Here is a 27,532-nt window from a genome sequence, read left to right on the forward strand (position 1 = left end):
ACAGAGCGTCTCAGAGATGAAGTGTTTCAGCAGAAGAGAGGAGGATGGAGGCAGGTTGATAAAAGAATCAGTGGAAGAAAAATTAGACTGCGAGGAGTTGTAAAGAGAAAAACACAGAGAACAGGACAAAAGAGGGCTGAAGGAAAGGAAGAGAAAGTTACTAAACCACATGTAACAAAGTAAAAAAATAGCCTGCAGTGTTGTCAGCAAAAACAAGGAGGTATAAAAGATACAACTAGGCCGGCCAGTAAGAGAAAAGTGTTGAAAGTACAAAAATACTACAAGAGGAAATAAAGAAAAGTAAAAATCAAAGACAGGAAAAAATGAACTAGAAAGCTGAAGACAAAAACAGACAAGAGACGGTACAAAATGACAGGAGGAGGAGACAGGACAGACAGAGAGGGTGTGAAAGAGAGAGCTGAGACAGATGCTAATTATAAACTTCGGTCACAACCCCCTGAGAAAGTCTTCAGAAGAGAATCAAGATGTGGTCTGGGGCAGTGACGGAGGGGCAGAAAAGGAGGAGAGATCCAGTTTCACTTGACTTACAAACTGTCCTCCTTGCACCTCCTTAACCCCAGCACTGTTTTCATACACCTGTCCTGCTTCGCATGTTACAGATTCCATTCAATATACGGTGCGTGCTTTCTTTACAGAAATAACCGTCAGAAGTCTTATAAAACTTTTATTTTGGAGTTCATGTTCAAAGGGACTTGTAGCTGGAACTGAGAGGTACATTTTTGTTCAGTGCAGAATAACACAAGGCTTTAAAAATACATAAAAACATCTCAACAAAACAGTGAACAATCTGAAATCTCATAAAATTGCTAAATCTGTTGGTCATAGTGGAAAAATGGACCAATGATATAACGCAGCGCTTCTGGAATAAAAACTTCATAAAACATCAGATATAGTGGTAAAATGTTAAATGACCTAAACAATTTCAAACACGTCAACAGGACCCAAAAATGATGAATTGATGAGTAGCAAAACATTTCATTAAACACAGAAAACTTAGAAAATATTAGACTGAACTCTGATGTGTGCTTTTAAAAGTCAGGAGACAGGGACTGTAATCGTGTCACAGTCAGGACTGCTTCTTTGTAGTTGGGTCCAGGCAGAATCCATATGTCACCATAAGGCTCATTCTGCTCCACACAAAATTTCCCGGTGGATAAAGTTTCTACAGAGGAGATGAAAACAGAGTCAAAAGTATGAAGACAATCAGACGAACACAAAAAAAACAAAAACGAGGTTCAGAGTTGAATCCAAATTGCAGCTGAACTTGGGGGTTAAGTTTTAAATGATCAAGAACTGAGAAACCTCAACATGAAAAAACAGTGCTAAGAAAAACATCAGCAGACTCTGGTGTTGAAAAACAAAGCCAAAGCAGAAGTGCAAAAACTGTAGATCCTCAAATGTCCAAAAACAGAGGGGGGCCCAGTTGGAGCTCACATTAAAATGTTAATTATTCTAGCAGAATTAAACATGTTTACAGCCTGTCCTCAAAAAACGAATTTCTTTATTTGTGCGTGAGAAGGGGGACTTTACCACTCACCATTTCTGAATATTGTTATTGAGACTGTGATTGGTGCATAAGTAAACATACAAGTAATCAAGGTCATGGCTGATTTGACTGACAGCTGGGCGTGCTGTTGCTGTTTACCATGTGGCAAGGTTAAGGCTTCAACTCCACCTCTTTGCCTGCTCTAGATAAACTGAAAGTTAGACTGAGAAGCATTTCTTATCTGTGAACATCACTGAGACTATGTCCATGATTTATAGTTGATGGTTAAACATAAATAAAGCTGTTCCTGTAGCTGAAATTGTTTGAATTGTCTTCAGAACCCAATTATTTGCACGTACTGTCTCTAAATCCCCTGCTTGTTATTGGTCCTATTTATTCCTTATCACTTTACCACCCTAGTCTTAAAGCTTCCACTAGTGCCAGTTTGCATTTTCAAAGAACAGGCACTTTTCCAGTCTCAAAGTCAATCTCTTACAGAAGGCATATTGATTAAAGAGCTTTCCTCTGGTGTTGATGCTGTAAAATTAACACGTTTCAACATGACTGAGGACTCAGTGATAAATAAAACCGACGCCTCACCCAGGAGCCTCTGGAAAATGTTGCTGACAGTTCGACGGCCGACATTTGGCGCCAGAAGAGACTGAAAAAGCTGGGGTGCATCTTCGTCCTCGGTCAACTCCTCCGGCAGTAACCTACAAACACAAACACGCACATTGACTCAAACATTAGCGACTGTAACAACTCCTCTGTTCAGGGTTTCAGCCGGTTTGTTATGGTGTTTTGCGTTCACTGTCATTACCCAAGGGGCTCTGCGGCCAGCATTTCATCAGGCACCTCTGGGATGTCTTGTAGTGTAGGGACAGATCTAGAGATAGGGGTCCTGCCAACACACAGGTGTGTATATAAGCATGATGGAACTCACACACTTCACACAACTTTCAGTGTGTGTTACATACTCTTCTCTGTCAGAGGTGTGCATGGGGGAAGCTTCTCGAGACATTTCCCTTTGATCAGAGACCTCCAGTGGCAGTGATCCATGGGCTGAAACACACACACACACACACACACACACACACACACACACACACACACACACACACACACACACACACACACACACACACACACACACACGCACATGAGGCTATTGGCTATATTCATTCTATGGAGGCTTGCCTTAACCCTCAACCATAAGCGACACATGCCTAACCCTGACCTTTGACCCTGGCTGAATGCAGCTGCAGTGGAAACACATTGACAGCCAGTCACCTCCAGCCAGCTGCTTCAAAGTTAATAAAAGTAAATACATTCTCTCTTTTAACGTGGAGGTTTACCTGAGAAATCAAACATCTCTGCCTCTGCCACATCTCTGGGGACCTGTATTCACACAGAGACACACACAGTCAGGTTTTTTTTCTAACAGGTTTTACATATTTGATCCATGAACAAACACACACTTCCATCGGGCTGAGTTTGAATCTGCCTTCCTCAATTTCAGCCGCCTCAGGTGCCTCTCCCTGTCTTTCCCTCTCAGAGTCGGTGGACTCAGGACCTCTCTCCCCGACCTGCAGGTCCGAGCCAGAGAGAGACGTGACAGTCGCTGCTCGTTTCCATAGAAACTGCACCTCTGCAGGCAAGACTGTGGGGGAAAAAATAGCTCTTATGGATTATTTTGAAAGAGGTTACTAGAACCATGTCACATAAAAATAGCAGTCATTGTAAGGTGTTCACCTTTAACACAAATAATACAAAACAACCTGTTTCACAATCTACAGGAAATCTACTGGACTGTTTGACAGCACAAATAATATCACAGGTAACACAGGAAGAGAGGTGCTCCTCAGTGTTTATGGGAAGCATGACAGTCATTTCCAGGAACACCATTACATAATGGTCCTGGAGTATTGTGTGGATCACTAATGTTTATGGTACCGGTGGTGGGGACACTGTTAGTCAGAGGGTAAAGTCATACATCATGTCTCTCAGGGTGCTGCATTCCAAGCAAAACATGAACCCACAGCTTGGAATCTAGTGATGCATTAATTAATAAGTGTTTATAGTACCTAGTGTTGCATGGCATTCTCCTGACATTGAGTAATGAGCAGTTGTTTACAGTTATTAAATGAATTAATCTCCATAAATTTGTCAGCATTTCAATGTTTATATTTAGATTCTCTGGTGGCACTGCTGAACAGATGGCTGCGTCAATCCATCAGTCCATTCACTGGTCTGGTCCTGACTGAATATGTCGAAACAATCACTTTACAAGCTGTATAAAAGAATCACACAGATCATCATGTCCACCTCAGGATGAAGTGTAAAACCTCCTCTGTTCCCTTTACGTTTTAACCTGTGACATTATCAAGCCCAAAACACTCATTATTCATTACTTGAAGAAATACTCACATTCAATTAACCTCAGGTGTATTCAGAGGTGTCAAGTAACAAAGTACAAATACTTCGTCACCTTACTTAAGTAGAAATTTTGGGTATCTATACTTTACTGTAGTAATTATTTTTCAGCTGACTTTTTACTTCTACTCCTTACATTTTCACGCAATTATCTGTACTTTCTACTCCTTAAATTTTAAAAACATCCCCGTTACTCCTGTTTCACTTCGGCTTGTTTTCATTCCGGCTTGTCATCGTTCAAAAAAACACATTTATGTACATTGACATTCCATTAAAGGCTATTGGTAACATGCCTGTGAAGTTTGACTTTTTGCACAATTACAATACTTATCGGCAACTAGTCATCATAGATGAGAAGGAAGTCTTGTCACAGTAGGCATTTAGCTCTCAGCATTGCTGTGCTTCATGGAGCTGCTAATATGGCTTTAGACACATAGTCATGTCAGTATGTGAGGTGGAGGTCAAGTATCTCACAGTGTGATGCTAAACAGTGTCATAAACTATTTAGACTAGTTACATGCTTTTCTAATGGAGTGACTCCACTGCTCCAGAGCTTGACCTTTCATCATTTTCTAAAGGAGCCTTATTCCATCATTGCGATGCTTTGTGCCATTTGTAGGCCATTTTTTTTTGCAATTAACTATCAGTGTTTCAAGTGTCTGTTTGGGGTCCCAAAAGACCATCATCCAAAACAACATTTTTTCCTTTATGCTGTTTAAATAGAAATGAATAATAACTGAGTTTATGTTTTTCATAGGTCTCATTTCAAGGTACCACTACAATCAGAGGTCAGGGGTGTGTCCACATACACCATTCTAATCCTGCTTAAAACTGTGTTTGTGTGTGTGTGTGTGTGTGTGTGTGTGTGTGTGTGTGTGTGTGTGTGTGTGTGTGTGTGTGTGAGTGTGTGTGTGTGTGTGTGTGCGTGCGTGTGTGTGTGTGTGTGTGTGTGTGTGTGTGTGTGTGTGTGTGTGTGTGTGTGTGTGTGTGTGTGTGTTGTTGTTGTGGTCTTTTAAACTATTTTGTTTCATTCCATAAACTAATTAACTGTAACTTTCCTGAACTGTAATTATCTGTTTTTTTCTAAACCATATTTATCACACTTCTAACAATGATTTGAAAGGCAATACTGTTGATTTATCTTACAGTAATTCATTCTTGGGGTCCCTACGGCTTAAGGTAATGAACACATCTGTGTATGTGTGTGTGTGTGTACACTACCAGTCAAAAGTTTGGACACACCCTATTGTTCAATGGTTTTAATTTATTTTAATTATTTTCGACATTGTAGATCAATACTGAAGACATCAAAACTATTAAATAATCTGGTTTTGCCATAATCTGGATTACAACAGCAGTCAAATAGTGCTATCCATTGTGTACTAACCCTACCTCTGAACAACACAACTGATGGTCTCAAACACATTAAGAAGGCAAGTCATTTTACAAATGAACTCTTGACAAGGCTCATGTTAATTAGAAACCATTCCAGGAGACCACTTCATGAAGCAGACTTAGAGAATACCAAGAGTGAGCAAAGCTGTCATAAAGGAAAAAGGGGGCTACTTTACAGAATCTAAAATATAAAACATATTCTGGTTTGTTTAACACTTTTTTGTTAATTAAATAATTCCATATATGTTCTTTCATAGTTTTGATGCCTTCAGTATTAATCTACAGTGTTTCAAATAATTAAAATAAATACAAACCCTTGAAGGAGAAGGTGTTTCCAAACTTTTGAATGGTAGTGTATGTATGTGTGTGTGTGTGTGTGTGTGTGTGTGTGTGTGTGTGTGTGTGTGTGTGTGTGTGTGTGTGTGTGTGTGTGTATATGTGTGTGTCAGTGAGCATTACTGTTGTTTGTTAACAGTTGTGTTACTGACGGGTGCAGGGCCTGTTGAGGAGCTCAGCAGCAGGGATCATCCTTTGATGAGGGAGCAATGGGTAACTTAGTTTCCTGGTCTCAGTTTGAAGGTTTTTGATCTGTTCCTCCAACACCTCCTGTAAGATCTGTGTCTCAGGGTCAATGAAGATAAGCTGCCTCTTCTTCCTCTTCGTCCCCTTCCTCACCGTGGCAGGAGGAACATCCTGTGTAAGAGATGAGGAAAACTTAATTGGGACTTTCTTCCAACTTTAGTCCACTAACCCTTTTATTATAAGGAATCTATTATTATTGTAATTCATTAAAAATCAGATGCCAGTAAATCGTTCACTAATGCTCATAAAAAAATGTGTATTTTTTATATTGTATTTTTTTTTGTTGGTCTAAGAAAACTCTTTTCGCTGCATATTGGTCTGAATGTATTCCAACATGGACGATGCGCCTCCATCTCCTCCCATTGTAAAAAGGTGAAGCCAAAATACCACCACCATGGGTGCTGACAATTTTCATTGGGGACATATTTTGAAGCAAAGACCCCAGCAGAAGTAATCTGGCTGGTGGAACCACAGGACTCAGGTCACATCCCCTCTGCTAACTGAAACGCACATTTAATTTTTAGATAAAACGTCAAAGATCCCTCCGGTCAGAACAGCAGAACTCAGTTGTGTGATTTGTATTGGACAAAAAAAAGCAGGAGCACTTCATTAACAGAGAGTTATTCCTGTGAAGTGGTACTATATCACTTCTCACAACCAAAACCTGCATGAGCTGGCACCTCTAAGACCGGACTTTGTCTCTCACGTCCCCTTGTTGGTGGCTCTGGGGAAGGCACCGGGGGCACAGAGATGGGGGTGATCTGGTCTGCGGGGGGTCCAGACTCCTCTTGGGGCAAAAACATCGCATCCTCACCAGAAAGAGTAGTAGTGGGTTGTAATCTGACAACAATAGAGACATGGTCAGTGTGGATCTGTTTGCACTGATTCTTTCATGTGTATCTGAATCACCTACTCAATAGTGGATCCTGTGGGCTCTTTCGTTCCCTCTCTCTCCAGGTCTCCCTCTCTTTCAGCTCTTTCCATCTCCCTCTCTTGCTCCCCTAGGGTCACTGCCTCTCTCGATAGCTCCAAATCTCCTGTTGGAACACAGATTAGATAATCTCCCTTCTTTCCATTTTCAAAGTCTCGGAGAAAGAAAACAGCAGCTCCTTTTTTGACACACACCTTCCAGAAAGTTGTCCATTTGATCCAAGAGGAGGTCAATAGTGGCTGGATGCTGCTCAAGGAGGTCCACACCTTCATACTAGCAGACAGAAGAAGAAGAAGGAGGAGGAGGAGGAGGAGCGATGAATGATGAATGAAAGAGAGGACCAGCGTAACCTTTGATACAAATATGTGCTTGATCTTTTTCTGGCTGTCTTACCTCTGTGATAGGCATAGCAGCTGGCTCTGTCTCTCTCAGAGTGATGTTTTCTGGAGATGCAGTTATGCCTGAAGAAAAAAAAGACATTCTTTAGCAGCTACAGAAAGGAGCAGGAGAGGATATGGGTAATCACACTCTCTCCTGTTTGGTGAACTTTAGCTACACAACACTTCCTGACCCTGCAGCATCAGCCTCAACTCATTAGGAGGATGTTGTTGAAGGAATTCTGCTCTGACCTGACCCTGAGTGTCTCTCTGCTGCTCTGTATTACTGAGCTCTCTCCTCCTCTGTGACCTACTGGTATTTCTAAGCATACCACCGAAAACAGTCTGACATTCTGTACAGACTGGTCACGTTTTGTATGTCATTCTATAGAGAGAGAATTTGAAGACGAAAAGCAAATAATTAGGTCAGTCCTCATGTAGTCTCTCATACTAGATGTGAAATCTTCATAAAGCATTTAAAAGACAGCATCAACTACTAGATGACATTATTTTGTTTGTTGGATTAATGGATGGATGGTTAAATGGATGTATTGATGGGTGAATAGATGGGTGAATAGGTGGATGGATGGGGCGGCTGTGGCTCAGTGGGTACAGTCAGTCGTCTATCAATCGGAAGGTTGGCAGTTCAATATCAGCTCTGGCAGTCACATGCCCAAGTGTCCTTGAGCAAGACAAATTGCTCTCGCTATGAATGTAAGATGGATGAATGTATGACGGATGAATGGATGAATGGATGATGGATGAATGTATGGATGGATTAATGGATGGATTCATGGGTTGAGTGATGGAAGGATGGTTGGATGGATGGATGGATGGATAGATTGATGGATAAATGGATGATGGATGAATGGATGATGGATGAGGATGGTAGTCTGTATATATTGTCATACATATCATATATTATAAATAACACTGAGTGCTTTTCATCTTAAAGTTAGGCTTATAACATTTGAAGATTGTCTTAGAAAAATATTCAAGTGCCCTAATGAAACTGGTTTTCTTGCTGAAGTCCTCCCTAAAGGTCAAAATGATCATGAAGTACAATTTATTCATGCATGTTCAGAGACAGAAGGAGCAGATATCTGCTGTGACTTTGCTTCATGTGACGAACCATTTCAGTGTTTTGTTTTGTTTGGATGTTTTGTATGTAGGACATGTGGCCTCCTGAAAGAGATCAGAACTTGATAGCACAGCCCATCCCATTTCCTGACTTTCCTCCTAAAGACACTGATTTAATCAGCACTGAGCCGAGCTCTCTCATCAGGGAGATGCTAATCTAGGGATAAGGTATAATGCAGCCGGACACTCAAGGCGGCTGTGATTAAGTTGATGCAAGCTACCGATTCTTTAAATGTGACTGTGTTGGATAGTTGTTCATTTCTGTACAGCCTTTTACTAGTGTCAAAACTACCTGTAGCCAGGTATAGTGTTAATCAGTGAAAGGATACATACATGCACTGATATAAATTATCATATGAAAGAAAATTGGAAGAGGGGTGGGATTTTGAATACATTTTGGAAACACAGGTTAGCTGTTTGTGGTTAGTTCTGTAGCAAAAGCTAGGGAACCCTCTTTGTCACATTCATATGATTTTTACAAGTACTTCAGGCCATTTTTCCAAAACTTGTCTCTAACTATGTGTCATTGAGAAGAAACCATGAAGTGACCTTGATACGATGTACACACCAAATGTGACTCCAAAATTGAGTCACCAATTAATAAGCTTGAACTGCTCATTACCTTTTGGTATTTATTTAAAAATAAAATTGTACTGTTCAAGTGTGGTTCCAGATTTAATTTGGCCCTCATTAAACTAAATATCAGGTAATATATAAAACTTATAATATAAAACAATTTTGAAAGTCAAGTCAATTAATTTATCTTCTAAACAAAAAAATTTGACAAACGTCAAAAAGATTAGAAAGACAGTAAAAAGCAAACTGAACCACTTTAAATTAATTAGGCACTAATACCAGTCAAAGCAGCACAGTTATACATTCATGCTGTGATTTTTTCACATGTCGTTCTGTGTCACAGTGTGGAGCCCAAGCGGCAACCTCCGGTCTAAAAATATGAGTCTAATTTGGAAGTGCCAAAAACTGCAGTTCATCAAGGATCCACTTGAGGCTGGCTCCGGAAGTACCGGAAACCACATACACATCAATTCAATAAAGATGATCTTTACAGCAGAAATAAACATGTTTACAGCCTGGTACAAAAGACGAGTGTAGTCTGGATAGCTCATTTCTCACACTGTACGGGGGTAGAGACAGATGGGTGATGTCACGGATACTAGGTACGTTCAGATTTTATACAGTCTATGGAGGAGCCAAGCCCCCTTAATTATGATTAGACCTGTTGGGGCACTGCTCGGCAAAGGGGAACAGCTAGTGGCAATTATAACATTACAAATAGTAAGACTGTGCCAGTCAGCTTTTTCCATAAAAGCCTCTCAAATGTGGAGCACAATGCAGACCAAAATAAAATGAACACAAGATATATATATATTTTTTTTTAAAGGGTTAAAGGCTGGCTGAAGCAAAATCAGAGATGTGAGCATTTTGAAGTATTCCATAATGATCTATAACAGTTTATTGTGATTTTAAGTAACCTTGATATAAATACTTACCCTCTGGTCTTCTTCTTGTCTTTTACCACAATTGTTATGGTATGCATCTCATTTCGTCTAATCTTGATATCCTTCTTTTTTCTTTTAGTCTAAAAACTAAAAAACTAACTAAGCACAAGAGTTGGAAAACAGCCATAGCTATAATTTATACAGTTGTGCTCATAAGTTTACATACCCTTGCAGAATTTATAATTTCTTGGGTCGTTTCTGTTGTCATTATGACATAAAAAGAGTAAACATAGTTGTTTGACAATAAATGGCTTCACCCAACCACTAACCATGAGTGAAAAAAAGTTTTTATCTATAAGTTGCATTGTGTTACATTGTCCCTATCAAATAAACTTTATAAAATCAAATAAAATCTGTCAAATGTTTTATTCTTGTACATTCCTTTTTTTTCTGCTGCAGAAATAACCCAGTGCCCTGAAGAGGTAATTATTCCATCAGTCAGCTCACCAATGTCTGAAGCTGCAGCAGAAGCAGGACTGACCCGTTCAGCATGCTCAGGAGAGGTTTCTCTCAGAAACTCCCGACCCATCTGAGAGCAAAAAAAACGACAAGTTTTACATTAACACAATAATTATGAGTCTTCCAAGCTTTACTTTCAAATGTCTGCAAAGTGCTAAAACTATTTTCTTCCTTCATATTTGGGTACCTGTATCAGTGTGTTGGGACTGGGCATTGCATCCCGCATGTACATCACTCCAAATAAAGGGTCTGGAGCTCCTTCTGACTCTTCCAGGTGAGACAGGGCATCAGGCAAGTCCAGAGCGAGTCTGAGCAAAAACAGGAGGCCCAGCAGGAGGAAACAAGAGGCATAATGTGTTTGTAATTGGAGGACAATTTATGAGACATGGAGCACCTGTAATCACCTGCTGTGGTCATCTATATCCATTTTCTTTGTCCTCTGTTTTGCCAGCCGGCCCACAACGTCCTGAAGTTCTTCTGGAAGAATACAAAGGCAATGTCAGAAACCAAAGCGTATCTCTCTGCCTGAAATGATGGTAATCATGTCTCACCCAGGAGGATTGCACACTGTCGGTGGTAAACACGGACGACGCCATACTGCAGCTGGGAGGAAAGATAGAGGGAGAAGCGAGGTCGGGGCAGATCAGGCAGAGATGGTGGGACTCGCTCCAGCACGAAGTTCATGAGGTCATCGCTGTGCAGGACATTAGTTTTATTAGAACTGGACAGATCATAGCTCAGCCATTATAAATACGTGACTGTGAGCAAAAATAACTTCTTACCAGGTTCTTATGACGTTGACTTTCAGGAAGTCACGGCGAGTAACTCTATAGCCATTGGTAGCAACCAGCCTGGATTGTGTACAGAGTATAGTTATTACAACATGCTAACTGTCTCCAACAGAAACAAACTCACATGCACCAAAAACACTACCACCAAAATCATCCATCTCCACTCAACCTGTCTGACCTCAACTGCAGAGCCATCTTATGCAGAGCACGCACCACAACACTCGACTCCAAACACCCCCTCTACCCATTCTAATGATTCTAATGCTAACACTAATGTATTTGCTAATCTAATCTCAGATTTTTTTAAATCAAAATTCAGAGATTCAGTGATGAGAAATTCAAGAGATCAATAGCTACTTTTGGACTTTATTAATTACCAACTTTGTTTAAGCCTTCAAAGTTCCCTTGAATGCAGTGGAGTGTCCAGAGGGGTGGCCAAGGGTGGCACTGGCACCCCTTGAAATCCAATTGGCCACCCCAAAATCCTTAACTATGATTGGCTGTTTGCCTTGTCAGAGGTGGGGTTTCTGTTAAAATCTGTAACTTGGGATGAGTAAAAAGGTTGACAGTAGATTTCTTTATTAGTGCCCTCAAATGTGACTTTGAAAAACATCTTTTGTAAGATTTATTCCACTTTTTCATGTTTTTTTAAAGTCAAAAGGAATATAACAACTGTTTAATACTTTAATGAAAGTAGCTTGTAAAGACAGAAAGGGTAAATGTTATTTATTTGCAAATGCACTGCCTATCTGAGAGCCTCAGTTGGGCCGCCCCAGTCAAAATGTTCTGGACACGCCCCTGCTTGAATGACGATAAACAGATTTGATTGATTTATTCTTTCTTTATATCTAAAAAACTGTTCTTTTTTCTGTAATCCTGGATTATTCCATTTACTAGCCTATTCAAATCTGCCCTACAGTGCTTTTTATAAGTTTACAGCTAAATAGAGTAAAAAAAAAAAAAAAAGTTTTAAAAAGTAAGTAAACAAACCATTGAAGGTTTTATTTCAAAGTAATGGCATATTAAACAAAACAGAGAATGTTCTTCTCATTTGACCTTTGACCTCATCTTCAAAGCTGTTGTCTAATGAAAAATTAACTTCAAAGGCCCAAACTTTTTGTTTTGGCTAAGGCTGACATGTTCCCAGGTGCTTTTTTTCTGTACCTCTGATGCACCTGCACTTAGCCTTTTTTTTATTCATGTCCATCTGTAAAGACCAGTGCTTAACTCAAAAACTCAAACCCTGTAAGATAATCGAAAACTATAGCTCAAATAGAACTTTAAATGTAGTTTAAAAAAAATCTAAAAATAAAAATTCTAAAGTTGGATTACTTTCCACCAGAATAAAGTAGAACCGCCTTAAAAGTTCATTAGAAGCACCACACAATTTAGCTAGGGATTACATTAATCATAGTGTTGGACCACTTCATTATAAAATGTCTTGTCCCCTGAGATCAAAAAAGGGTCGGGGCATGAAATTCAATTGAAGTTAGTTCAATTATATGATGAGCATAGAGAAAGACGTGCGGCTTTGAGGAGGCCTTTTGTGGCCATAATAAAGGCCTCTTCTCCAAAACTATGAACAAATTACTTGGGAACAAACCTGCAAACTGATCATTCATCACCCACCATATACAGTTACACAGATAAATATAAACCTGCTGTCGGCTATCCTGAATAAAGTAATGATTTAACTCACTCAAACACTTAACAGCTAAAAATCGCTACATGAATTAAGGATAATTTGTACTCACCATATTGTAGAAAAACATCCCGTGTTACGGATCAAAACTGGTGGGTAGTAAAACATTTCAGCGAAAATATCACAGAAATCAATAAAACAGTAGAGCGGCTTGTTAGGGATGAGATTGTAAGGCACAGTAACATCAAAGCGGGTTTGTCTTTGGGGTAGATGATGCTGGTCGGTTTATTGTTTTTACTTTGGTACACGCGGATTGGTCAGTCCCCCTCCCTGGGAGCAATTTGATTCAGTGTCATTTTTGTGCTAAATCCTACTTTACAAATTCAACCTACCGGCGCCACATTTGATTAATATAGTAGAAAGCAGGTTTTTAGTGCATCTCGTACTCAACAGGAGTTACCATGAAGTTGTAAATAAAGATTAGTATTCAGATTAGGAAGCAAACTGCACGTGCAACATTATATATTTGATTGAAGATCTAATGGAAACTGTTATAGACTAATGGATCTGAACGGAGGAGGATTAGGGCCACTTTAAAAAATAAATAAAGGTAAATTTTTCTTAGAATTATTATTATTCTGAGATTAAAGTCAGAATTATGATAATAAAGTCAGAATTCTGAGAAAAAGGCAAAATTATGACAAAAAAGTCAGAATTATGAGATTGAAGTCAGAAGTCTGAGAACAAAGTCAGAATTATGAAATTGAAGTCATTATAAGATTAAAGTCAGAATTATAAGATTAAAGTCAGAATTATAAGATTAAAAGTCAGAATGAGGAAAAAAGTCAGAATTATAAGATTAAAGTCAGAATGAGGAAAAAAGTCAGAATTATAAGATTAAAGTCAGAATTATAAGATTAAAGTCAGAATTATGAGATCAAAATCAGAAATTCTGACTTTTTTCTCATAATAATAATAATAAAAAAAAATTTGACCCTCATTTTTTTTTCAGTGGCCCTAATCCTCTTCCGTAGATCTCTGCCTAATCTTTACTCTTTTATTATATATATATATATATATCTTTTTTACATACAATCGTTTCAAAAATAATTGAACATGTTCAAATTAAAAATTCATCCTGTACCTCATATGTCCTATGGTTGTGTTACAAAAGAACAGCTTCAGGAGAAATAGTTCCTTCAGGAAAAAAAAAACTTTTATTCAGAAACACAGCATGGATAAAATGAGACAAATCAGGAAAATATGTTTATACAAAATAAAGGCAACAAAACAGCTGCAATATAATAAAACTTGTGATTCAGCTTATAAAAAAAGAAAACACAAAGTTACAGTGTTGTAGGGCTCCTCTAAGTTTCCTATAGATGTAGCTAAGGGAGTGAAGTTGATGATGGATGAAGATCACAGCAGTCTTCCTCTGCACTCAGTGGATCCACAGCAGCAGAGTAGCACCTTCCCCTCCACACTGCCCACCTCGTAGTTGTAGTCCCAGGTCAGTTCTGTGCCGGCCCGTATCCGCCTGAACAGAGAAACAAGCTGGTGAGTGAGTGACAGACAGGAGCTTATCAATATGCTGTATGCACTTGCTGTGTCTCTTTTTGCAGACTCTGCAGTTCTTTTGAAACAATGGTGTTAGAGCTGCTGCTGCTGCTAGAAGTGAAACTATGAGCACAGTAAGTATTAAGCGAAACATTAAAGTTTCTGGCGGATGGCTAAACTTTGAATTTGGACCCCCTTTTAAGCTCTGTCAAGCTTAGTGGGCTGCAGAGTCAGGTTACCAGACGGTCATGTGATACATTGTTATTGTAAAAAAGTTGATTATGTCATCAAATTTGCTTTAAGCTGTCATTTCAGTATCATTTACATTTATTTTCCAGTCTTATCACCCCATGCAGCTTTGCATCATTGCCCAGGAAATAGTCAGCTTAACTACATTTGACAAAAAGTCAAAATCTGTTTAAAAACTCACTTGCTGGCGAAAAACGCCACCCAGGGAAACCGCAGGTCATGTGTGTCCACAAACACGTTCTGGACGAAAAGGTTAGGACTACAGCTGTGCTGTAATACAGAGAGCAGAAGAGATGGGTTCAATATAAATACGAAATAACAGAATTAAAGTGTATACATACTGAGATTAAGAAGATTATATACTAACATTGAGGTAACGCCCAAGATTTCCTTCCAACTTGGCATCAATGATGTAACAGGACTCTTCTCCATCAAAGAAGAGACGAGTGTTTTTTGAAACGTTTTCACCTCCTGCTCCAGTCTGTCCCTGCTGTCCTGATTTCCCGCCCTGACCCCCCTGCCCTCCCCCGCCTCCAGGTGGACCTGTTTTCACCATCATCCCATGGCTGCCCTTCAAAGCAAAGCCTCGAGTAGATTTCACAGCTACCTGCTTCTTCACCACACCTGAGCCAGAACAGCAGTGACAGGAGACGGTTAATTTACAATCAGTGTGCTGTCAATTCAAGAGTTTTACATTTCTCTTCTCCTCACCTGGGGTAACCTTTTCCCTCTCCTTGTTATCATCAGATCCAGAGCTGATGGTCTGAACATCATCGCTGTCAGACAGAGTCATCACGTCCTGCTTCTTTCCTGTCTCTGACTTCACTTGACTGCAAGAAACAAATAATTTATCATGACAGTGTTCTTAGTTAAAACCAAGTGATTGTCTGGAGTCAAAAAAAGATTTACAATTTTGAAAAAACTTCTTAAATGTAACACACCTTTTGCTATCTCCAGATTCCTGTGAAGGAAAACAAAATACTATTATCTACCATTATAAAAGTCAGATTATTTTTAACAGTTCTTTATAGTTCTGTAGTTCCTCACCTTCTTCATTCCCTGGCTGGTAAGCCACAAGGCCACCTTACTCTTCCCTGTCTCCTCTGGCATGGATGGGGGCTTATCTTCTTCAGCTCCTCTGACAGAAGTAGGCAATCCATCTTTACTGTCTTGACTCCCTGAAGCAGGAAATAGATAGATGAGTAAAAAGACAACACAGAAATCTAATAAACCTGCATAAGACTCATGAAATCAATGTAGGTCAGACAGTATAGAAATTATCCTTAATAAGAGATAACTCATATAAACTGTAATCACTCTCAAATTTCACCTAAATTAGGACAGTGGCATCTACACAAACTCTGTAACCTCACAATAACAATAATGTGATGTAACTGATGCAATTTTGTAAAAGATTGTTTTAATTAATTGAACCCCAATTCAAGTCATTTTAACACTTTATTTAACTGAAAGCACTGCAAAGACATCAACAAATGTTGGAACAGAGACATTTTGCTTTATGAAAAATAAATGCTCTAAATCTATTTTTACAACAATGTACACAGCATCACAACTTTTTGGGGAATGGGGTTGGATTGATAATATAATAGATTATGGTCTAGACCTGCTCTGTTTGTAAAGCGTCCAGGGATAACGTTTGTTGTGATTTAGCGCCGTCTAGAAATTGATTGATCAATTGATGAAAACCAGAAAGCAGAGCCCACATCACACCAATTTTAAAGTCTCTGCATTGGCTTCCAGTATGTTTTAGAATAGATTTTAGGATTATTTTATTGGTTTTTAAATCTCTTAATGGTCTTGGTCCTTCTTATTTATCAGATTTGCTTTTATCATATGAGCCAGTGAGAGCCCTCAGGTCTTCAGGTCTGTTAATTGTACCAAAAGTAAGAACTAAGACCCACGGTGAAGCAGCTTCTTATTATCAAGGCCCACGCCTGTGGAACACCATACCTGAAGATCTGAGGGTTTCAGAGTTTAACTATTTTTAAAAGCAAACTCAAGATCTACCTTTTTAGTCTCGCTTTTAACTGAGTTCTATTTATTTATGTATTTATTTATGTATTTATTTATGTATTTATTTATTTATTTATTTATTTATTTATTTATTTATTTATGTATTTATTTATTTATTTATTTATGTATTTATGTATTATCTATTTCAAATGTATTCACTTGGATTCTACTTTATTTATTTATGTACTTACTTATTTATTTTAAGTATAGCATCTTAAGTTATTTTAATGGTTTAATATCTTAACGTTTTATTACCTTTGAAATGTATTTTATTTTGGTGATTTTAATTCCCTGTGTTGAGTTTTAACATCTTATTTTACCTCCAGTGTTTCCTCATTAAGATATCATGAGAGAGTTTCCTCAGTTCATTCAGCAACTTATTTTTTATTTTATTTTTTTTATTTTAATTGTTTTTATTACTATTGTTGCATATATTATGTTCTTAACCTTGGTATTGTGAGGTGGGATTGGGGTCGGGGCTGGGATCTTTTTCTTAGTTTATTCTATTTTAAGTTGTTTTTATGTGCAGCACTTTATGTTACAATGCCATTGTATAAAAAGCGCTTTATAAATAAAGTCTGATTGATTGATTGAATTGGTTGATCACTGATAGAAGCGTTAATACATACAGGTGCCTGTACATTTATTTAAAAAAGATATAAAAACAACCAGGTCTAATGTGGTAACGACAGATTTATTCAATCTTGTTGGGAAAAATACCAATTTGGGTTTTCACCATCAATCAAAAGAATATATATGAAATAAGGATGTTTACTGAAGTAATAAAAGTACTTCCATTGGATAGAATCAGTGTAATTATTTTTCTTTAGCTCACCTTCTTTGTTGCCTTTCACCTGACCCCGTGTGGTGTAACTCCTCCACACAGAGCTGGAGTTGAAGTAGTTCTCCTTCACAAATGTGTCATCTGAACTGTCACTGTCATCTTCGCTCTTTGAATCCTTGTCATCCTCGTCGTTACTGTCCCCTGAGGAACTCGGGCTACGAGCTGTGACAGGAAAAAAAATACATGAAAAACAATGTGGAGACTGAGGAGCTGAGGTCATGAGAAGCAACCCTGCTGAGAACCTGAGCAGATCATTGAGAGTTCAACAGGATCTCCCACATTTGGGCTTGGACTCACCCTTTTTGGTCTGCCCACGGGGGTTATTAGACACTAAAGCTGATGGTTGAATTTTCATCCTGGACAAGTCCACGCCGCTGCCCTCGCTGTCCGAGCAGTGGGCCTCGCTCTCGTAGCCTTCCTTGAAGTTCTCCACACTCTCTATGTGGTCCAGATTAGCAAAATACTCGTCACCCATCTCAAGACCTTCTTTGTCTGCAAAGTCGTCAGTCAAGATTTTACCTGGAAGAGAAGGAAGAGGGGTTAAAGTCACATCTGCATGTTTGCTGTTTTTTCCATCACCTTTCCTTAAAAGACAGTTCCTAACCAGCATAGATGCACACAAAAGAGCCCTTGGCCACATCGTCCAGACATCTAATGCCCCAGCCTTTGTTCTGGGTCTTGAAGAGCTGGAGGCGGACCTGCAGGCCATGCTGCACCAACCGATTCGTGCACATCTGGGCACAGCATTTACACCTCTTATTGCACTCGTAGATCCTGAGAGGGGACAAAAGCAGGCAGAAAAGGATGGATAATGTCCTCTGAGATGAGACAGTAATTAAAATGCTCTTCTTATGAGGTTAGAGGTGCTTTGGTGTGTGCTTCATGTCTGACCCTGTGGGGAGGCACTCCTCTAGTCGTTTGTTCAAATATCCAGCGTTTGAGTTGATCTGCGCCCCTGGTGTGCAGCCTGTGGCCTGCAGGGTCAGCTGGTGACACGAACATTTGGATCTGTAATGAATTCAAAAGGACACGTGTTGAGATAATTAACAGAGAGGGGATTAAGAAGAATAGAGGGTCATCTATGAGCAGCTTCACTGACTTGTCTCGACAGCCGTCAGTGCAATCACATCCAACCAGGAAGTCTGCACTGGTGTTGATAAAAACTCCATCTTCAGGAATACGCTCTTTACCTAGAAGAAAGGAGAGGAAGATCTATTAGTCTCACTACAATCATATTTTCAGACAGACAGAGATATTCTTTTCTGATTTCTCTGTTTTAATACTTTCTGCACAATAACGTCTCACCACAAAATACCTATAAACAGACTTGGATGAGAATATCTGTCCCCTTTAAGAATCTATGAATGTTTAATTTGATGGACTGATCGTCTTCAGAGACAAAGTCAGTCTATCATTTGTTCTGTTCCTAATGTGTGTCATGAATTTCCCCATTGTGGGACGAATAAAGGAGTATCTTTTCTTAAGTCTTACTGTAGGCTACTTTAGGAGGAGGGGTGGAATCGATCTCATTGACGCAGGAGAGCGGGATGTCCTCCTTTCCGCTAGTGATGTCAGGGATGTAGTAGAACGGCCTCTGAGGCTGGAAGGGCCGGTCCACGAGCACGTAGGGGTCGAGACAGAACATCTCTAAGAATAAAAAGTCACAGCGAGTCTGGAAGAGGTAGTGCTGGATCTCTGCCATGTTACGCAGGCAAAGACCACAAGGAGCCTTGTAGATCACGTGGAAGGACATCTGGGGACGGACACAATGATCAAAGAGTTCAGTGTTACTGTAAAGAATAAAAAAACGTTTGTATATTTCAGGGTTAGGCGGGAACTCTGGCATCACAATTTTTCATTGCTCAACTCATCCTTCAACTGTACCTTGCGGTTGACTTTGCGACGCCCTGTCATGCGTCTGAAATCGTACAGTAAAGGTGTAAGGAGAGGGTTTTTTCCTCGATGCATGTCTGGTTTCACAGGTCGAACCCGGTTTAGACATGCAAGCTGACAAGTGTGCGCCAGGTAGAAGATGCGGTCAGTCGGGGCACGGTACGCAGGCTGGTGTGGGATTGTGGCCATTGCGTGTGTAATAGGAAGGGGGCCTGAAGTGATAATGGGCAGCTGTCTCTGAAACGGTTGTGCGAAAGTGAGCGTGGGAGTATTTTGAGTAGCGATTATTCTTATTCTGGGGATGGATAAAACAAAAGACAAAGAGAGAACACATGTTAACATATCAGAACATGAAGTATCTTAGGTGATATCACCGCCAGCAGTGCTCATTATACATAACAATAAGATGGACTCACCCAGACAGAGTGCTGGGAGTAGAAGAAAGAGACTGCATGATTTTGGAAGCATGGGTTCCTCCCACTCCAGGGATGAATGGAGAAGTGCTCTTCTTTGCCATTTGATGTTTGTTACTTGGTGTTATCAAGAATGAAAATATCAGTCAGTAACAAAGTCCCTGAAAATCTGTCCATGACCATAACACTAAATATTCAGACAATTAATTATATGGTAACAATAACAGCTGTGTCAGTTCAGTATGCACAGTGTGGCTTTGAAGGCATCACCTCAATGTTCTTTATGATACATTTCAGTTTGACCATCTCCTAGGTAGTATGGTTGCATCAGTATAACAAAGCTCTTACACATTAGAGCAGAATTCTTTCAAAAGGTTGGTTCTACATATTCAGAGGGTATCACTTACTCAATGCGAGGAGGCTGTATCTGCTGAATCTGCTGAATCTGCTGAATCTGCTGAATCTGCTGAATCTGCTGAATCTGCTGAATCTGTGGAGTCTGTGGAGTCTGTAGAATCTGTGGAATCTGTGAAATCTGTGAAATCTGTGAAATCTGTGAAATCTGTGGGGTCAGTTGAATCTGTGGGGTCTGTGGAATCTGTGGAGGCTGTGGGGTTGGCAGAGGCGTTGGGGTCTGTTGGATCTGTGGCTGTGGGGGCTGAGGACGTGTTGATGGTTGTGGTGGCTGTGGCGGCTGTGGCGGCTGTGAAGGTTGGCTTGGTGAGGACTGTGGTGCTTTAACAGGAGAGGCTCCAAGATGTCCGTCGCTGGTGTACTGAACTACTGGGCCTTTACTCCTCAACGCCCCTGAAGATAGAAACAGAGAGAAATTTAGTGGAAGATGAATAACTTACAAACATTGCATTAAATATTGCAGGTGAAAGTAAATTTTCTGAGTGCATATCTATCATCATTATGTACAAAAATAAGTAACAATATCATGGTAATAAGGATTTTACAGCCATATTTTAATTATGAAATAACAACCAAAGTGTGCACGTTGGTAAGGTCATAGCTGGCACCCATCTTTGTGACCATAATATACAAAACATGGCGCCCATCAAAATTTCAATACAACACAACTTCATTGTATTCTATTTGTTTCCAGTCGGGTAACAGATGCTTGTTACCTTACTCTTGACGATGTTCACAGGACAGCAAATGAACACAAACATCTGAGACAGCTCAGCCCAGGCCTCTTGGCAGGTCGAGTTTCAGTCAAATACAGACCAACATCCTCGTGGATATTTAATGCCTTGTGGGAATCAAATCCCTGAGTAATAAATGTGTGCGTTACCCATGTTAGGTCGTGACCTCTGCTGTCCTGCTAGCTTCTTCTCCTGTGTGTTGGCCGTGGTCATCTTCAGGTTGAACATTGGCTCCAACCTGGTGGAGCCTCTGTAGATCCACTCACTCCTCTTATCATCCTGATTAACACAAAACATTCACCCACTGTCACCAAACCTCTGAATATGACTCTTTGTTTCTTTTGAAAGCTGTGAGTAAGGGTTTAAATCAAAATATTTTACAACACCATACCAGAAAGAGGATCTTGACCAAGCTTCCGTCCACTTCCTCCACTTTGCTCTTCCACCAGGTTCCCTCCCACTCCGTCTTGATGATCTGTCCAACCTTTAGAAGCACCATAGGCCTGCTAGGATACGCAGTGATGTACTCCTCGATGAAGTCTCGACATGATGCGTCCTCTATGTCCTCCCAGGTACGCTTCACTGTAAAAACACGTCAGTTTAGAGTCGCATTTCACCAACAATCTTTAAAGCAGCTTAATAGGTAGATACAAGAGAGAAGGAGTAAAAAGAGACAGCCACTTACATGGTCGGCAAACAGGGTAGAGCTCAGGTAGCGCCACATAAGAGGCATAGCCATCATCAAAGAAGATTAAAAACCTAAAACACATATTAGAAAACAAATCTATTATATTTGCAACAGTTTAATAGCAAAACCCAAGGGATTAAAATATATCTGCTCACCTCATGCGGTTCTTGTTGTTGGGCATCTCTGCCACTATTCCAGCATAGAGCCACACCAGGTTGCCATCCTTGTACTTGGCAACGACACGAGCCCCGACAAACAGACTCTCCAAGGTGGGGTTATAGTCAAACGCCACATGATTTCCAGACAGCAGGCTCTTTCCTTTATCAAACTTCACCTTATACTTGAATATACTATTTCCTAGAATTACACAGAGGATATGCTGCATTAAGAAAACATTCAGGGAATCTTACATTTTAAGTGTTCAACATTATTTAAAAAGTTGTGCTAAAAGCAACACAAAATGCTGTGATGACACACCGACAGGGTTGATAGCAACGAGGGCTCCTCTGTGCCACGTCTTCGTACGCTTCTTTCCCAGAATGTTCATCCCGACCTTGAGCTCATCCTCTGTGATGTTTGGGTTCGGGTGGGTCATTGCATGAGACGAAACCTGGGAAACGAACACTGCTGGTGTTGCAATCTGAATACCTGATTGGTTTAAGAGCCACATTGACATTAAGTACCAAACTTACATAATACTAAGACACAGGTGTGAAGCATGATTAAGTAGGACAACAGAAAACAGTAAATGATTATAGGACTACAACTAATGTTGACCTGTCTGGGAAGGAAGCTGTGTTGGAGATCGGATCGATGGTGAACCTGGGGTGGTTTTGCTGATCATGTGGACCAACTTCTGCACCTGCTGTGAGGTTTTCTCTAAAGCTGCAGAGGTGTCTTTTACCTGATGAAATGAATACACAGGACATCATCATCTGCATGCACAGATAAGTGTTCCTCCTTAATATGGGTTTGATTTCTTGAGCTTTTCTACAAGCCTCTCTCAAAAAGTTGTTTGGTCAAACAGGCAGGACAGCATTGCAGACCAGCATTTCCTGTAAACTATGCATAATTAAACCAGACTGGAGACAGTGCATTCCTTGTTGGTGGATCTTAATGCATACTTAATTGCATGGCAATGGCGGAATTTCTGGAAATGATGGTCATTTCTGTAAAAGTACACTTAATGAACATTAAGAAATAAGGAGGTATCTATTAGTACAGTCTATTGTTTCCCTGCCATTTTGAAAGTAATAACCAGAAACACACATTTTTGATTATACATTTTTCCAAGAAGCATGTTCCAACTATGGTTATGCATTTAAATGTATTAAACTGTACTAATGTATATGTGTATATAACAATCTTCATTTGTTTTTTTTACACATGTACTATATCCACACAAATATACAATTATCTCACTAAACATTGATCATCTTGAGAACAAATATGTTTCTTTTGGAAAGACAAAAAGTCAACATGATAAACTAACTTCAGACATGCCAATGTCACCAATCAGCAAATTCAGTGTAAATATAAAAGAATATGACAAAGTTTTCTATTTCTCTCACCAGTGGATCTTTACTTGGTGTCATTGGCTTCTTTGGAGGAACCACTGACGCGTTGAGACAAACAAGAGAGAAGCAGATACTTAAAAAGCTGATCCATGTCATAACAGCAAAAAATGGTATCTGCTCTTATAAAGTAGTGACTTACAACAGCCAACAGCGATGACGTCATCATCGTCATCATCGTCAATTTCGATGACTTCAGAGGACAGCAGGCCTCCCACACCTCCCTCATCCTCTGAGCTACTCTCACGGTAAACCAGACCGTTCTTCTGGTATGTCTCCTTCACCAGTTTCTCACACTCCAGTATGGACCTGTAGGAAAAGAGAGGGGAACAAATGTGAGCGTGTCTGACACAAGCAAGACTTGTGGTTTTGTATCACTGCAAGCACTAAGATGACCGTGCATGTTGTGTATGACAATACATTCTACGATATGGTGCTGTACGCCATTCATTACAATAGATGTAAGTTTCCTTACAAATAGAATAGAATAGAATAGAATGTACTTTATTTATCCCTAAGGGAAATTCAGTTGTTTGGCAGATACAATTATAAAAATCACATAAAAACAAGTAATTCAGGTGTCTGTTAGCTCATCTCCCATTGGTTAGAGAGTTATGAAGCCTAAAGGCTGCAGGGATGAAGGATTTTCTGTAACTCTCAGTCCTGCAGCGCAGAGAGAGGAGCCGTCCACTGCCGCTGTTTCTCTGGTCCACAAAGAAGTTGTGAAGTGGATGATCTGTGTAATTTAGAATGACCTCTAGCTTCTTCTGTGTGCATCTCTCCACCACAGTCTCCAGTGAGTCCAACCTAGTTCCAATCACACTGCCAGCTCTTTTCACTAGTTTGTCCAGTTGCCTTGCATCCTTCTGTTTTATACTGCTTCCCCAGCAGACTGCAGTATAGAAGGTATCAACTGAACTCTTCAGTCACAGCTGGCTCCTGATCACCTTGCCTGGCTTTGAGCAACCTTTGAATATACCCTTGCGTTTCACATTGGTGTACATATTTAAAAATGGGAAAGCACTTATTTTGAAAATTAGATGACGAGCATTCCCATAGACTTATTTTGAAGAGTGTAACCATCCTTACTGCCATTCCTATACTGACGATGTCCACTGAGGATGTATAATTTCCCCAACAACACAGCTCACTGTCGTGCATTAAGCCTCCAACCATTGGACTTTGTATATGTAACTGTTTAAGCAGAAAATGTGTAAAAAATGAAACGAACATTATCAAACTTAAAGAGAATGAATGACTGAGTGTTCAAATGATCTATAATAACTGAAAACTGCTAAATGTTTCTGTTGTTTTCCATTGTGGGAAGTAAAGAGGACATAAGTTGTCATGAATCCGTACACATGCTAGTAACTAATATTTATTTTTAAAAAATGATGTAACTGAATTACAAAGAAGTTGTATGCCTGCAAAAACACTGTATAGTGACTTCATACAAGTAAAACTGAAGACATGAAATAGATAACCTACTGGTTGGCATCTTTGAGAAGCATCTCTGTCTTGGCTTCCTCTTCTTCCTTCTGCTCCACCCATTCTTTGAGCTCTGTCAGCTGAGCTTTCTTCTTCTGCACAATCTCGCTCTTCTCCACGGCTTCTTCAATCCACTTCTTCAACTCATCCAGAGAAACGCCCAGCTCTTCCTCCAGATTGGGGTCCCAGCCATCCACCTCCATTCTGGGAAGGAAATATCAGAAACATGACATTTGAACACGTTACTGTATTTTCACTGTTTGTGTTCTACGGTGCATTGCTTTTCTAACAGGGAATTTGCATCTCATGATTTGTTGTTGTTGTTGTTGTTGTTGTTGCTGCTCTTGTTATCAAAGTGTCACATTGCATTTTAAGCGGAATAAAAAGGGTAGGACATTCAGTCATCTTCCTTGTGTTAAGCATGTCCGAAAAAATTGATCAGTGTTGTGTTGATATGTCTATGTCTCACTATGCGCCAAAACAACCTGCCATAAGAACAGTTTTTTCCCCCAGGCTGTCACTCTGATGAACACTAAACCATAACAGTGTCATACCTGTCAGATCAATACTCTCGGTAAATATACATGTAAATATACAATGCAACAATTCTCCAAGCAGAATTCCATATTTCTATTTTTTGTATTATTTAACTACTATTTTTTTAATGTAAAAACCACCTCTGCAACTCACCACTGCACTTTTATCATATTATTTTAGTCTGTACATATTAGTCATGCCTATTGTTGTGCTTTTGTATTTATAGCTGATGTTATTGTTATTATTTTTGTATGCCTTATTCTTATGCCTTGTACAAAGAGAGCACAGTTTACCTAAGTCAAATTCCTTGTGTGTTCAAGCATACCTGGCCAATAAAGCTGATGCTGATTCTGATTCTGATTCTGATGCAGTTTTTTTTTATTCATAGAGTTTGATATCATGGATTGTTTGATGCAGAATTACTCAGTGGTGGACAGTAACAGAGTACATTTACTTGAGTACAGTACTTAAGTACATTTTTTGAGTATCTGTACTTTACTTGAGTATTATTTTTTGGGAGAAACTTAATACTTTTTACTCCACTACATTTCTATCAATGCTCTAGTTACTCACTACTTTTGCTTTGAAGTCACCTCATGAATTTCAGCCTCTTTTCAGAAATATGATCCATAAGACAGTAAAATGTGTTTGTGTTTCATTCCAGATGAACATTTCAAACTAAGTTGTCTGTGCTTGGAGTAGGTTAGCTGCTGTTTTTATTCCATGGTATAGTTTTTTAGAGATTTCAAGTAATGGTTTCTAAATAAACATAATGTAACCAAATGTACTCTATGCATTCTTGACTGCATTTATGTATTTTGAAAATACAACATTTTGAGATATTTTAAGAAGTACTTTGAATACTTCAGTATTTTTAAAAGCAAGTACTTCAGTACTTTAACTCAAGTAATGAATTGACAGAACAACTTTCACTTGTATTGGAGTAATATTTGACCTGGAGGATCTATACTTTGACTTAAGTAATGAAGCTGTGTGTACTCTGTCCACCACTGAACATACTTCTGCTATTTTGTTAAACAAATCTCAGGTTACATCTTTAATTTTTGTCAGTGGAGCACATCAATGTCACAGTAAACATTACAGGATACCTGATCAAGCCTTAACAGTGCAGAGCTGGCATGTCATGTTGGTGGTGATTTGCAGTAGAGACACTAGGGGTTCACAACTTCTAAAGGCATCAGTGAGTGCAGTGCATACTTGTGAAAACATCTGTTACAGAGCTGGACTGCAAATGAAACCTTGAACACTGAGACACATGTGGACAAGTCGTTGCTCCCTCCATAATGAACTATGCAGATGCTGATGGCGGCTGATCTACACGTCATACAAACAGCTGTGAGGGACATGTATAAAGTGATTTGACACACGGCTATCATATTTTTTTAAAATAACTTGCCAGTCCAAATGTTATCCTGCAGCAGCAGCTAGAGTCTGAGATGAGAAGTCGCGTTAGCCTCCTGCTAGCTAGCACAACAAGATACCATTTAAAAGCCAAAGTCCTGTTATATACATGCAAAGCTTTTGATATGAGCTCTGTGGACAGATTACATGCTATATCAACCAATCACACATTTCCTGCTGCAATGAGACGCATGCTTGTGAACATGGGGCTGCAAGACAACAACACTCAAAGCTCGGTAACAGTGAGCGCATGCTAGCCTCTCAGCCTAGCATTAGCATGGTGAAGATCATATCATCTGAATGTCTGATGCAAATGTATGCAAAACAAACAGCGTAATGTTCTCTGGATCTGCCGTCGCAGGCGCGTCACACGGTTACTTAAAGTTAAAGCACCACTCAACACTCACCCATCGGTGCTTTCCATCCTGCCTGCTCGAAGGTTTTAAGCTAGCTAGCTTGCTAATGCTACCGGCTGGCTAGCAACAATAAGGAGTTCATGCTGTGTGTCCCGGCGTGTCCGAGGTGGGCGGTGTTAATCGACGCGGCTAATTCAGTGCAGCAGGTCTCTGCAGAAAGGCTCCGCTCGCTCGGGCTATCGAGGTCGTTAAAATGTCCGACCCAGATACATGGTGCAGTTAGGGGCGTGACGTCAGCTCGACTCCAACTGGTGCTGTAATCTTATGGTTGATTGTAAGGCTGTTATAATGTATTTTAAACATGTTAAAAGAGACATGGAATTTATTGTGAATTTAATGATAATATATGGTAAATTTCATATTCACAAATGTAAATTGAAAAATGCACCCCCTATTTCCCTGTTTATTTACAAGAACTAAAACTATACTTTGAATCCTTTGAATTCTTTGAATTGATTGATAACTAAAAAAAGTAACCAAACAATTGACCTT

The 27,532-nt window shown here is 39.6% G+C and overlaps 2 protein-coding genes across 2 annotated transcripts; both read right to left on the reverse strand.

Annotated features, from left to right (window-relative positions):
- Positions 1–671: 671 nt before the first annotated feature.
- On the reverse strand, positions 672–13,060 carry LOC117822963 (meiotic recombination protein REC8 homolog). The gene is made up of 17 exons (XM_034697948.1): positions 12,890–13,060; positions 11,127–11,195; positions 10,896–11,038; positions 10,749–10,821; positions 10,532–10,652; positions 10,333–10,414; positions 7,242–7,309; positions 7,043–7,121; positions 6,831–6,954; positions 6,598–6,757; positions 5,824–6,028; positions 2,986–3,167; positions 2,863–2,905; positions 2,485–2,569; positions 2,328–2,408; positions 2,108–2,220; positions 672–1,183 (listed from the first exon to the last, which is right to left on the reverse strand). The coding sequence occupies exons 1-17, from the start codon at positions 12,943–12,945 to the stop codon at positions 1,050–1,052; spliced, it is 1,818 nt and encodes a 605-aa protein (XP_034553839.1). The 5' UTR covers positions 12,946–13,060; the 3' UTR covers positions 672–1,049.
- Positions 13,061–13,971: 911 nt separating this feature from the next.
- setdb1b (SET domain bifurcated histone lysine methyltransferase 1b) lies at positions 13,972–27,256 on the reverse strand. Its single transcript, XM_034697943.1, has 25 exons — positions 27,032–27,256; positions 24,666–24,869; positions 23,320–23,486; positions 23,175–23,218; positions 22,381–22,507; positions 22,081–22,251; positions 21,759–21,960; positions 21,601–21,674; positions 21,307–21,497; positions 21,065–21,194; positions 20,175–20,574; positions 19,771–19,884; positions 19,346–19,649; positions 18,953–19,214; positions 18,561–18,651; positions 18,353–18,469; positions 18,066–18,235; positions 17,759–17,980; positions 17,453–17,623; positions 15,631–15,761; positions 15,525–15,544; positions 15,295–15,413; positions 14,951–15,207; positions 14,765–14,853; positions 13,972–14,314 (listed from the first exon to the last, which is right to left on the reverse strand). Exons 1-25 carry the CDS (start codon positions 27,046–27,048, stop codon positions 14,197–14,199), a joined length of 3,912 nt encoding a protein of 1,303 aa, XP_034553834.1. The 5' UTR covers positions 27,049–27,256; the 3' UTR covers positions 13,972–14,196.
- Positions 27,257–27,532: the final 276 nt, after the last annotated feature.

This window comes from Notolabrus celidotus, chromosome 12 (assembly GCF_009762535.1).
Source record: "Notolabrus celidotus isolate fNotCel1 chromosome 12, fNotCel1.pri, whole genome shotgun sequence".
In the NCBI taxonomy this organism is placed as follows: domain Eukaryota; kingdom Metazoa; phylum Chordata; class Actinopteri; order Labriformes; family Labridae; genus Notolabrus; species Notolabrus celidotus.

Bases quoted from the DNA above. Each gene is read 5' to 3' on its own strand.
- setdb1b (XM_034697943.1), bottom strand. The intron at 21,675-21,758 runs GTGAGCAGATAT...TATGTGTTTTAG, and splicing joins AACAACAAGAACCGCATGAG to GTTTTTAATCTTCTTTGATG. The intron at 15,545-15,630 runs GTGAGGAACTAC...TTTCCTTCACAG, and splicing joins CCAGCCAGGGAATGAAGAAG to GAATCTGGAGATAGCAAAAG.
- LOC117822963 (XM_034697948.1), bottom strand. From the start codon at position 12,945: ATGTTTTACTACCCACCAGTTTTGATCCGTAACACGGGATGTTTTTCT. The intron at 7,310-10,332 runs GTGAGCTGACTG...TTTTTTCTTCAG, and splicing joins TGCTGCAGCTTCAGACATTG to GCATAACTGCATCTCCAGAA. The intron at 6,029-6,597 runs GTGCCAGCTCAT...TCTCTTACACAG, and splicing joins GACAAAGTCCGGTCTTAGAG to GATGTTCCTCCTGCCACGGT.